Below are 13,717 nucleotides of genomic sequence, written 5' to 3'. Positions count from 1 at the left end.
CTGGGCATGCACTGGGACTGGGATGGTCACGGAGGGCCTCTTGAATTTCCTCCTCGATATCCCAGGTCAGGGCAGCTACGACGCAGGGATCGGGCAGAATTGATGCAGGTTCCTGGGAAGGGGCGTCATCCTTATGAAACTGACGGGAGAGAGCGTCCAGCTTGGTGTTCCGAGAACCTGGGCGGTATGACAGGGTGAAGTTGAATCTGGTGAAAAACAAGGCCCAGCGGGACTGTCTGGGGTTAAGACGTTTGGCATTGCGGATGTATTCGAGGTTTTTGTGATCGGTCCAGACCAGGAACGGAACTGTGGACCCCTCCAGCCAGTGACGCCACTCCTCCAGGGCAAGCTTGACAGCCAACAGCTCACGGTTTCCAACATCATAATTGCGCTCTGCAGGTGAAAGCCGGCGAGAGAAAAATGCACAGGGGTGCAACTTGTTGTCCTCCTCTGCCCGTTGAGAGAGTATGGCCCCGACTCCCACGTCTGAGGCATCCACCTCGACAACGAACTGCCGGTCTGAATCCGGCATCTGGAGGATGGGGGCAGTGGTGAACCGGGCCTTGAGGGTATGAAAGGCTGTGTTGGCCTCTGGGGTCCAGGAAAAGGGGTGTTTGATGCTGGTCAGAGCTGTGAGGGGAGCGGCGACGGAGCTGTAGTTCCGGATGAATTTCCGGTAGAAATTGGCAAAACCGAGGAATTGCTGCAGCTTCTTCCTATTCCCCGGAACTGGCCAGGAGGTAACTGCCGAGACCTTTGCGGGGTCCATCTGGATATTGCCTTCAGCGACGATGTATCCCAGGAATGACACAGTCTGAGCATGGAACTCGCATTTCTCCGCCTTGACATAGAGAGAGTTCTCCAGGAGCCGTCGAAGAACCAGCTGGACATGACGGGTGTGTTCGGACAGAGTTCTGGAGAAAATTAAGATGTCGTCCAGGTACACGAAGACGAATTTATTCAGCATGTCCCGCAGCACATCATTCACCAGCGCCTGGAATACCGCTGGGGCGTTGGTGAGGCCAAATGGCATTACCAGGTACTCATAATGGCCGGTGTGGGTGTTGAATGCTGTCTTCCACTCGTCACCCTCCCTTACTCGCACTAGGTGGTAAGCATTTCTAAGGTCCAGTTTGGTGAAAATAGTGGATCCCTGGAGCAATTCAAAAGCAGAGGTGAGTAAAGGCAGAGGGTACCGGTTCTTCACTGTGACATCATTCAGACCTCGATAATCAATGCAGGGGCGAAGAGAACCATCTTTCTTTCCCACAAAGAAGAACCCGGCACCAGCAGGAGAGGAAGACGGGCGGATGAGTCCAGCTGCCAGGGAGTCCCTGATGTAATCCTCCATAGTTTTTCTTTCAGGAGGGGATAGTGAGTAGAGGTGACCTTTGGGTGGAGCAGTCCCAGGGAGGAGATCAATGGCACAGTCGTACGGACGGTGTGGGGGCAGAGATGTGGCTTTGGTCTTGTTGAACACCTCTCGGAGGCCATGGTAACATTCAGGGACATTAGAAATGTCGTGGGCAATGCTGGGGGGTACTGAGCCGGGGGGCAGCGAGGCAGCACGCAAACAGGTCAGGTGGCAGGCATTTCCCCACTCTTTCACAGTTCCGGAGGCCCAATCGAGGTGAGGATTGTGGAGACGGAGCCAAGGGTAGCCCAGGATTAGGGGTTGGCCTGGAGAGCTGAGCAGGTGGAAGCGGATGGTCTCTCGGTGGTTTCCTGACACCATCATTGAGATGGGGGCTGTGATGCTGGTAACTGTGCCAATTGCGTGACCGTCCAGGGCCCGGGCTGGAACAGGAGTGGACAAGCGATGGCTTTCCAAGCCCAGCTGACGAGCAAGTCCTGTGTCAATAATGTTTGCTTCTGCGCCAGAGTCCACCAGGGCTGCCAGGGTGTGGGTGGAATCAGACAGGTGAAGACAGACTTGGATGAGGGGTTTACGGCTGATGGAGGGCTGAATGTTCATTGAGCTCATCCGGATTCCTCCTACATCTGGTGAGCTCCGGCTTTTGCTGGACAGGTGGCGACTCGATGACCATCACCACCACAGTACAGGCACAAGTTGGAGGTGATGCGTCGCTGGCGCTCTGCAGGGGTTAGGGAGGTGCGGCCGATCTCCATCGGTTCAGACTGGTCCGGCTGGCTGGATGGTGTGGCAGGTGCGGACAGAAGGGCAGTTGGGACACTCCGTGTGCTGGTGGATGGACTCTGGCGCCCTCCCTCATGACGGCGGGCCTGGATCCTGCGGTCGATGCGGACAGCCAGAGCAATGGCTTCATCAAGAGTGGGGGGTTGATCATGGGAAACCAGCTCGTCCTTTATGTAGTCCGCCAGGCTGTGGAGGAAAGCATCCACCAATGCTTCCATGTTCCAGGAGCTCCGACTTGCCACGGTTCGAAAGTCGATGGAGTAATCCGCAACAGTCCTTCTGCCTTGGCGAATACTCATCAGGATCCGAGATGCCTCGGCTATTGTGGATTCCAAATCGAATACCTTGAGCATCTCCTCTGCGAATAGGTTGAAGGTTGCACATGCTGGGGTCTGGCGCTCGAACTCCGCCGTTCCCCAGAGTCGAGCTCGGCCCGTCAGGTGAGTGATCACGTAACCGACCCTCGCCCCTTCAGTGGCAAAAGTCCTGGGTTGCAGGGTAAACTGGACACGGCAGCTCGTCAGGAACGCCCGTACCTGGGTTGGGTCGCCGCTGAACCGCTCTGGATTGCCGATCCTGGGTTCTGGGGCTCCGGCAGCCACGGTAGCAGTGGACTGGGCAGGAGACTCGGGTGCTGGGCCGGTGAGCAGGCTGGCTGGGGCTGGGCCGGTGGGAGCAGGCAGAGGAGAAAGGTTGGTGAGAAGTTGAATGATCATTGCAAGTTGTTGCTGTTGCTGCTGGAACTGCTGACGCTGGCTCAAGCCGGCTTGAAGTAGGGAGGCAATGTCAGCAGTGTTGCGGTTTACCTCTCTCTCTGTCTCTTCCAGGCGTTGCATGGCGGTGGGTGGTTCTGGTTCGTCGGTTTCCATGCTGGTTCGACCGTGCGCTGGGTCCATGTTTGGTCAGATCGTACTGTCAGACACCAAACAGGACGAGGACCACAATTGCGTCACGTTCAAAAGTTTATTTAAGGGTTGGGGGTTTCAGGGGTTCCGGGGGGGGTACAGGAGTTCCAAGAGTCTGCGTGTGTGTGTTCCCCCAGTAGCCGAACAGCGAAGGCAGGAGCTGGATGATCCGGGAAGTCCTGGGGGAAACACACACACAACAGCAATTGAAACGAAGCAGCAGTACAGTCAAGGACTAGGCGGTATTCGTAGAAGAGGGACGGAAGGCAGGTCAAGATTACCGGGGCTGGAGAACACAGAAGTAGTCGAGCGGGTCCGGGATCACAGGCAAAGAGTCAGAGGCGTTTTCAATAAACAGGCAGGTAACTGGTGCTGGTTGCAGACGATCTGACAAGTGTGGACTGAAAAGCAAGGCTTTATATAGAGGGCATGATGAGTGGTGAATGCAGTGCAGCTGGTAGGTAACGAGGGTGAGGCAGAGCAGAGCAGGAACAGGTGGAGGTCATCAGGCTTCAATCAGCACGTGTTACCAGGCAGAGAGAGAGCTCATGACACTATATCTACAGAAAAGTAAGATTCATCTTGACAAATTGATATTTTCATGTTTTTTAATGTTGAATTTTAAAGGCATTATTTAAAAACAATGTGTGTTACCTTCAAGCTATTAACTATGATGTGTACCATTTTAAATCTGCCATAGTAATTTTCATACCCAAAAAAACTAACATCAGTTGTCTTAATGACTATAGACAATCTAGATAGATAGATACTTTATTGATCCCCAAGGGGAAATTCAAGGTCTCAGTAGCATACAGACATCACACACAACTAAGCAATAAGGACAGTAGAAAATAATTTAAGCGACTAGTCGCGAACCACCTGCCTAGTGAGCTTGATCCATTTCAGTTTGCCTACAGAGAAAACAGATCTGTAGAGATTGCTGTTTCACTCTGTACTGTACTGTACATTTTACAACACCCAGAAGAGAAAGCCACATATGCAGGGGTACTGTTCACTGACTTTAGCTCTGCTTTTAATAACATAGAGATATATAGATAGATAGATAGATAGATAGATACTTTATTGATCCCCAGGGGAAATTCATGGTCTCAGCAGCATACATACAACACAAACACATTCTTTAACAGCAGAAAGAGTAATTAAAGTATATAATATAAAAACACAACTAAGCAGTAAGGACAGTAGAAGATAAAGAATATGCTAAATATACTAAAATACAAATTATACTAACACTTAATACAATATATAAAAATATACTAAAATACAAATTACAAAAATACAAATTATACTAACTAACACTTAATCTAAATCAATTCTAAAAACAGTATCCACATAGTGGTGATTAATAAATCAGAGGCGCTTGCAATGACTGAGGCAGGGACTGAGCCTGTGATTCTCTGTGCATAGTAAGGTATGGTAAGTTGCTCTAAGGTGCTCTGTGTGAATGAGTGTCATGGTGGTAGTGCAATGGTGAACATCATTCCAGTAAGACTGTATGAGAAACTCCTTGGGCTGGGTGTAAAGAAGTCCATGTGTAAATGGATATTGAAGTGGTCAGAGTTCACAACAAACTATCCAAGCAAATGTCCACCAGCATTGGCGCCCCCCAGGGGTGTGTTCTGTCCCCACTCCTTTATTCTTTTTACACCAATGACTGTGTCTCACACAATGACTCAGTCAAGATCTTCAAATTTGCAGATGACACCACAGTAGTAGGCCTGATTGACTGCAACAATGAAACCGTTTACAGAGCAGAGGTATCCCGAGAATGGTGCACTGTAAACAACTTAAGTCTCAACATCTCCAAAACTAAGGAAATTGTAGTAGACTTCCGCAAACATAGAAATGGGCTTTCACCTCTGATCATCATTGACAAGCCATAGAGTGGGTGAACAGTTCCTGGGTACCACCATCTTCTCCAACCTCAAATGGGACATTAAAGTTTAAGTTCAGTGTAAACCGACCCATAGCCCTGTACTGTATGTGAAATGTATACACCACTTTGTATTAAGTTTTAATGACTCAAAAAGGACATTTTTAGAATCAGAGAATGAAGAACACATCAGGTTCATGTAAAAGTATTTTCTATGCGTCACGAAAGGCTTCAGAGGGTGGGTTACAGTTAACACGATATACCCAAATTTCAATAGCCACAGAATGGACTTCGTTTGGTGTGTTTTAGGAATCATTAGCCTACATGCTTTAGGCTACTTCAGCAGATTCCGTTAGTTTATTTGGAGTTCCTTAAAATAGGCCAATTGTTTTTCATAAGGGTTATAGGTTTTCAGAACAGACAAGTCACATACAATCAGACCCGGCTGCAGAGTACAGTGACAGAGGGGGCATTTGTGATTTCCAAGGGGGCACATTTTTTTTATTTCCCTATTTTGGCAATCGGCTATCCCAAATGCATTTCATTTGAAAAAGCAACCTGGTCAATCGCTAACAACTAAGTGCACCGACAGCTCTATTAACATATCCAAAAGGGTAGCTTCCAGTTGGCTATCATAACTTTTTTTACGTTTAGTCTGCATCGGTGCAGCCTATGACGATACAAACTAGTGACAGATATTGTCGCGGTAAACTTAAGCTCCTGTCTCTAAATAGTGTAGTCTAGGCCTACCTGCTATGTCGCTTGATTTTCTGTAATAAATGCAGCCTGTAGCCTAGGCTACTTCAGCAAACCCAGACCGGTTTGCCATCAGTTTTGCTTTTAAAACGCAACAGTGTAGCGTGTGTTTATACCAACTTAATATACTTATCATTGTGCTATAGGCCTAAATGTGGCACAAACAATGTTAGAGTTTGTGGAATAGCCATAAGCTATATTTGAATGGAGCTGGCAAAATATTAAGAATACCGTGTAGACTTAAAGTCACAGTGCACCATTTGTAAATTAGTTAAACAGCATCAAATCGTTAGTATTTCTTAAGAAATGTAAACTAAAAACAAAATTACTTTGTCATTATTACCACATTTAAAGTGAAGTGTCCCTCATTTGGGGTTGAGGAAGTTGGCAACCCTAACTGTAAGTGTCGAAGTGGGAGGATCCAGGGGAAAGTGGGAGTTTAGCGTAAAAAGATGGGAGGGGAAGCATAAAGAGCGCCTAATTATGTATTCAGCGGTATGTACAAAGACTGCTCCTGAAAGCGCACGTCTATTCTGAGCCTAAATACTTCCGCCTTGTAAAAAGCAGGTGTTAATCCAAATTGCAGTTCAATGCGTCAATAAGAGAACCTTTCAAAGACAACAGAATCACTATTTAGAGCAGTATTTGTACTATCAAAAGCAATCTTAACTTTCGTTGGCCTTTCGAATGTCTTACTTTCACTTTCACGTCATTCACTTAAACTTTACTACTTGCTAGATTTGACCAATTTTCCATAGCCTACGTGCACAAGTAGTTTGAGTAAAACTACTGATCTTCATTATCTCCCTGCTTGTTGACATTTTATCATGTATGGTATTATTTCATGATCGCTAAATGTTGTCATCAGTTAACTTCATTCAACTGCGCTTGTATGTAGGTTCTGCCATTCAGTTGTGGACGTTCGTAAATTGCGTTTATGGGCGGAGAAAGGCAGAGAAAGGCACAGTTTACACTAGTTTGATAACCGAGGTGAAGTTAGTTTGATATTTGATATTCGGATATTCGACAGATATTCAAAATTTTCAAAAATAGGATAACTATTCTGCATTGGTTTGGAGTCACTAGGTCACATGGCTTGCAAGGTTTTGAAAAAAGGAGACCGTTTCTTATAGGAAATAATGTATTTTCTTTAAAATATTCATATCAAATACAGTGTACATACAGTGGCTATAATAAGATGTGTGTCTTATTAGTCCCATATAGGATAACTATTCTGCATTGGTTTGGAGTCACTAGGTCACATGGCTTGTGAGGTATTGAAAAAAGGAGACTGTTCCTTATAGGAAATAATGTATTTTCATTAAAATATTCTTATAAAATAGAGCATGCATACAATGGCTATAAGAGGAGGCGGTGTGTCTGATGAGTCCCATATAGGATAACTATTCTGCATTGGTTTGGAGTCACTAGGTCACATGGCTTGCGAGGTATTGAAAAAAAGAGACTGTTCCTTATAGGAAATAATGTATTTTCTTTAAAATATTCACATAAAATACAGTGTGCATACAGTGGCTATAAGAAGAGGTGTGTCTTATTAGTCCCATATAGGATAACTATATATTCTAACTATATATATCATCGGTTTGGAGTCACTAGGTCACATGATGTCAAAGCTATTGACAAAAAAGACTATGAAGGTAATTCAGAAGGTACTTTATAGACGGTCCCTAAGTAGGTCGGCTGGGAGCAAGTAGACAGGTCATCTGTTTGTACACTGTCTGCAAACACGGGGTGAAACCGGCCGCATTAAAAAAATTGAATATCTGTTGAATATCTGAATATCAAATATCAAACTAACTTCACCTCGGTAGTTTGATAAATACGACGGAAACTTGGGTCTGAAAATAATGGTTGAATATTACTGATGATATTTCATTGTTATTTAAGAACATGCAGTGCGCGTAGGGCACCAAAAACATCTTGCTCGTAAAAAATCATCATACCGCATATTGTGGCGGGTCTGTTATTTACAGTAGCCTACGTACTTACTTTAGGCTGCGCAAACCACATCAGAGCGCTCCAACACATTTCAAGTGTAGTTTAGGGTTATGGTAAACCATACATTTTCAGAATAAAGTTATATTGTGTTATGCTATCATGCCGTTAACAAGCATATTTTCCAGGTGGTGCTATATACTAGCTAGGCCACGGCCACCTTTCTCCTTTCAGGGAGATAGCCTACTTGTCTGGAACGCCATAGGCCTACTTCAGTTTCCCTCAGATAAAAAAAAAATCCACGTCTATGGTGACAGTGTACACCTGTCACCATGTTAGCATTGTGAAAGATTCCCAATTGTGAGTGACAAGACTATTCACTCGTGAATGAGTTTGGCTTACCAGGCAAGCTATATATACTCCTCAAAAGATTAAATAAACAGTCATGTTTTCATATGATAAGACACTTACGTTGGTGCCACCATATCTGTCCCTTTCAGTCATTTGTTCATATTTGGAGGGATTTCTCGTCTTAAGATTCCATACATACACTGCCAATCTGCTTTGACCATGGAGTTTATTATGGAATCCACAGTTGATTTTGGTTTTGATTGATCCCTGAGTTAAATCTTTCAAGGTTTTTAGTCAATACAAAGGCTCACTTGCCTGGAAACTGGATTTCATTTCATCCTATTTACCACCTTTTTACCGCGGTGCAGAGGGTGAAGCACAGTTGATTGAAATTACAATTGTGATTACAAATGCAACTAAAATATCATAATATGCACCTGTGAAATGCACTTTGATACCCTAATTTTATCCAAAAAAGTCTTTGGGACAAACAGTGTCAGTATTTTACCATTTTATAATTAATTCTCTGTGTGTTTGGACAAAGAAACACCAAAATGTCCACTCCAACTCAAATGTTTGACAGTCCATCAGATACAGCTCAATCAAGATATATCCAAAAAAGTTGGTTCAGATGGGATATTTACTCATGTAGACAGACAATACTTTGATTATTCATAAGTTTTTCTCAATATCAACCCTTCTTGAGTTCAAAGATATCCATGCACTAATGCCTTGAAACAACTGTTTTATCCTTCTACAGACATGATTGTGTATCCCCAAGATTGTGTAATCCCAAAGGTCATAGCGGAACAACATGTATTATGGATGAGATCGCAACTTACCAACAATAGCTGTTAAAAACAAAACTGTGGAGACTGCAGCAGTCCCATAAAACATCAAGCTGATGTTGTATCCCATCAAGTCCTTGTCCTCTACTGCGTTGGGTACGAGAACAGGAGGCAAAAGGAAGCCAATAGCTGTACCAAGCTAAAAAAAAGTATAACATATAGGCTACTAAAACACATGATTAGCGTAATGTAGACCTATAGCATATCAAATTAGACTTTGTGCAACTGGGCATGTAGGCCTAGTAGCCTACGCAATAGCGTCATCTACAGTGTAGACGTAGCCTACCTGGTTTCCAAGCACAGCAGTAGCACAGGCAGTTGAGACTTCCTTTGGCCCGAACCACAATGACGCAATCTTTGATGGCAATCCTAGAATAAATACCTGAGCTATGGAACACACTACCTGCCCTAACATTGTGACAGCAAACAAATCTGGTCTAATACTACAGCATTTCAACCACGCCCCGAGACAGTTCAGACCTGCGCCCGTTAGAGCAGCAATCCTCATTCCCTTTCTATCCATGATCCATGTAGCAGGGAAAATCAGAGGCACGTAAACCAGCATATACACAATTGATAGCCAATCGATTTTGTCACTGGTTACATTATAATAAAAACTGAAAATGTTACTTATAATACTATACTGGATCCACTGAAACGCGTTAACAAGGGAACAGAGGCTAAACACAGCTAAAACAACAAATCTTCTGTTGTATAGCTTAGTTTCTAGAGGAATATCATTGAAACGCACGGACCGTTCTTCCTCAAGAAAACGTATGCCGCCTTGATTCAATTGCATTTGTAGCGATAATTCAGATGGATCTTTCATCTTGCGACACCTATTTAGATCCTTCGCCGATGTAGGCATCTCGTAAACTATCCCTGTGTCATCACCATTCCCACAGCGCATGTGGTGGTGTAAAACCTCGCCTGCTTTGGGGCGCCGAATATAAAGTGTTGTAGACTACACTGTTTTTTTCCTGCACAGTTTTTGCATCAAGGTTATTTTTTCATACATTTTCAGACACATTTCTGTAAATATTTTTAAAGGGTAGGCTAACATAATGGAAAAAATATTAAATAATAAGAAGTTCCCCGGAGTTTCCTAAATGGAACAGTTTTCCCCCTCCACCACCTCCACACAAAAATCTGTTATTATTGTTGTGTTGCATAGTCATATATTATACCAAAGCTTGGACTCTTGGGAATCAACACATGACAGCATCATTCATGAGCACCGTCCCTTGGTGCTCCTCTGCCCTCTAGCCTTGTGTATATCCTTAGGAAGAATATGTTGATGTTGCATATTGGGTCTTGAAATGTCCACAAGAGTAGAACATGAGAATAGAAATGGATTATCCATGTTGTTTCATCCAATATAAGTTGTGTAGATGTATAGTCCATCTTTTACACACCAATTGAACCAACATAAAATTGCAAAAATAGATGTGTGTGTAATTATTCCTTATTACACGCATGGGCGGATTATGAACTGGCCCCGGTAGGCCCGAGCAGTAATCCATCCCTGATTACACGACTCTTCACAAGGCAAGTAGAATGCTCCATTGACTTGAATGGGATTTCCCAAAGTTCTAGCGGTCATTATTTCCGAGGAAAGGACCACTGAAAAAAATAATGACCGCTGTCAATGGCAATGGAGTTTGTGCTTCTAATTCAGGTATTTCATATCACTACGCAAGGACTGGAACTTCATTCAAAAGTGAAAGCAGACGGTTGATCAGCTGCGTTCTAAAGAATGTTTGATTCAAGTTCAGCATGTGTTGTTGCGAACTATTTGTTTCTCAGCAAAAGCCACGATAAACGGTAATGATTGGGAAAATAAGTCCCTTTAGAAGGGACTCTAAAGGGACTTGTCGGGACTTATTTTCCCAACAATGACCAGCGTTCTATACATTATCCCTTACATATTTAGTGTAGTCATTCCATATTAGAACCCCTGCCATACAATCCAAACACAGGCATGGAACTTCAGTGTTACCTTTTAATCAAGACCAAGACTATGCCTCTACACAAAGGGGTTCAATATGCAGTAAGCCTTTGATTGTCAGTATGCATTTTGGGCAACCAAAAGTCCTATTTGGAGTTCCCATAGGGCATTTTACAAAATGCATGAGCATACCTTTGCAAATAATGGTCTAAACTACTCATATTTTCATTCTATTTTGATCAACTTTTACACACAGCTTCGCTTCACAAGACCTAGTGATAGGCCTCAGTTGTGTTTTATCAAGTGACCTAGAGGGCTGAAATGTGGTCAGTTCAGAGATGCTTGTTATCCAGCAGAAAGAAAAAAACAATATTGTAGCTTCTGTTACTCTTTATTTGTTATTCGGCTTGTTTCCCAAGAAACTACAGGGTCTAAGCTTTCCAAAAAGGTTAAGCATTGGATAATAGGCCAAACTAGGTAGGAACAGTGGCCTCTGAGGTACTGAGCAATTTCAGACAAAAACTATTACTATTAGCCGAGGTTTGTACATTGATTTTGCTAAATTTCTTAAGCTCTGAGGTTAATAGTATTATGGTATTAATATGTTTTTTTTTTTTTTTTAACTTGCACAAAACACTGTCCTGTGGTTTATACACAATGTGGCTAATACACAGGAAATTACTGCTTAATGTTACACTTTAAATATTTAAGAAATGTATTATGAAATATGCAGGCTTTATTTTATGTGGCATGAGCAGTGTTGGTTGATGGAATTTTGATAATCATCACAACATGCACTGGGTGCACAGCAACTACAAAGGACAGTGAGGGGACTCCACCACCCGCTCTCCTGTCCAGCACGAGAGAGAAACAAACAATGGTAGTTTGGTTTGTCAAAATTACACAGTATGAATGAACTGAAAAGCCCATTCCTGATTAATACATCTTTTTTAGCCACAGCACAGACCGTCATTGCCTCCCGGACACCTCTGTCACAGGCCTGTATGCCAGGCTTAATGGGTGCAACCACTTGGTCAGCTGAAACTCCATAAATACAAATGCACACACACACACATTTACAAGGAGGGGTGAAACCCTACCAACAGGAGGTGAGAATGTGGCCGGAGGGGGCCGTCTCACAACTTCAGGACTGCTTTGAAACAACAGACTGGGATATCTTCAAAACAGCTGCCACCCACAACAACCGCATTGACATTGAGGAATACACAGACACTGTGACCTCCTACATCACCAAATGCATCGATGATGTTACAGAAATAAAACACATCACCACTCGGGCCAACCAGAAGCCATGGCTGACAGGAGACGTCCACAGACTGCTGAGGGCCAGAGACAAAGCCTTCAGAGCTGGAGATGTAGCTGGCCTAAGAACAGCGAGGGCTAACCTGTCCCAGGGCATCAGGAAGGCAAAAAAGGATTACACAGACAAAATAACAACACACTTCAAAGACAGCAGAGATGCACAGAGCCTATGGCAGGGCATACAGGCCATCACTGACTACAAGCCTGCGCCACGGAGCTGTGAGAACAACACCTCTCTGCTAAATGACCTGAACAGTTTTTTCGCCCGTTTTGAAGCACAAAATGACACTCACCCACAGAAAACCCCACCTCCCCCCCACAACCAACCCCTGTACCTGTCCTCTGCCAGCGTGAAGAGGACACTAGCCACCATTAACCCACGCAAAGCAGCAGGCCCAGACAACATACCAGGACGAGTGTTGAAGGACTGTGCAGAAGAGCTGAAGGATGTTTTTACAGACATTTTCAACACCTCTCTGGAGCAAGCAGTCATCCCATCACTTTTCAAAACTGCCACCATCATACCCGTGCCAAAGAAATCATCACCATCATGCTTCAATGACTACCGTCCTGTAGCACTCACGCCCATAATCATGAAGTGCTTCGAACGGCTAGTCATGTCACACATCAAAGCCACCCTACCCCCCACCCTGGACCCCTTCCAGTTTGCATACAGAGCCAAACGATCCACGGAGGATGCAATCTCCTCTGCCCTCCATCCAGCCCTCACCCACTTAGACAATAAAGACTCATATGTGAGAATGCTGTTCATAGACTTCAGTTCAGCATTCAATACCATAATACCACAACAACTCATCAGCAAACTGGATAAGCTAGGATTCAGTACCTCCCTCTGCAACTGGCTGCTGGACTCCCTGTTGCAGAGACCACAAGCAGTACGTGTCGGGGACAACACCTCAAGCACTCTGACCCTGAGCACGGGGGCCCCTCAAGGGTGTGTGCTCAGCCCCCTGCTCTTCACACTGCTAACACATGACTGTACAACCACTCACAGCTCCAACCATCTGGTGAAGTTTGCGGACGACACAACACTGGTGGGCCTCATCACTAAGGGCGATGAGGCTCACTACAGAGAAGAAGTAGACCTGCTGGCTAAATGGTGCAAAGACAACAACCTCCTGCTAAATGTCAGCAAGACCAAGGAGATTGTTGTCAACTTTCAGAGAGGCCACAAACAACTGCCACCACTGTCCATCGACGGAGATGCTTGTGGAGAGAGTGAGCAGCACAACATTTCTGGGGGTGCACATCAGCGACGACCTCTCCTGGACCACCAACACAGCATCACTGGCGAAGAAAGCCCAGCAGCGCCTCTACTTCTTGCGCAAATTGAAGAAGGCAAGTGCCACGCCTCCCGTCATGACTACATTCTACAGAGGGACCATCGAGAGCATCGTCTCCAGCAGCATCACAGTGTGGGGCGGAAGCTGCACAGATCAGAACTGGAAGACCCTCCAGCGCACTGTTAACACAGCTAAGAGGATCATTGGAGCACCACTCCCCTCCCTGCAGGATATTTACACCACCCGCCTCACCCGCAAAGCACTAATGATTGTC

General features: G+C 44.8%; 1 protein-coding gene across 1 annotated transcript in view; it reads right to left on the bottom strand.

Annotated features, from left to right (window-relative positions):
- The window catches only part of flvcr1 (FLVCR heme transporter 1), a 55,520-nt gene extending 45,742 nt beyond the window's left edge, over nt 1-9,778 (bottom strand). The window contains exons 1-2 of the mRNA XM_042095026.1: nt 9,155-9,778; nt 8,863-9,007 (exon numbers count right to left, since the gene is read on the bottom strand). Of these exons, the coding sequence (XP_041950960.1) occupies nt 8,863-9,007; nt 9,155-9,778 (769 nt within the window). The remainder of the gene's footprint in view (nt 1-8,862; nt 9,008-9,154) is intronic.
- Nucleotides 9,779-13,717: the final 3,939 nt, after the last annotated feature.

This window comes from Alosa sapidissima, chromosome 6, assembly GCF_018492685.1.
Source record: "Alosa sapidissima isolate fAloSap1 chromosome 6, fAloSap1.pri, whole genome shotgun sequence".
Classification (NCBI taxonomy): domain Eukaryota; kingdom Metazoa; phylum Chordata; class Actinopteri; order Clupeiformes; family Clupeidae; genus Alosa; species Alosa sapidissima.
Note: the sequence above shows the minus strand (reverse complement) of the source record. Positions and strands in the feature narration are given on the sequence as shown.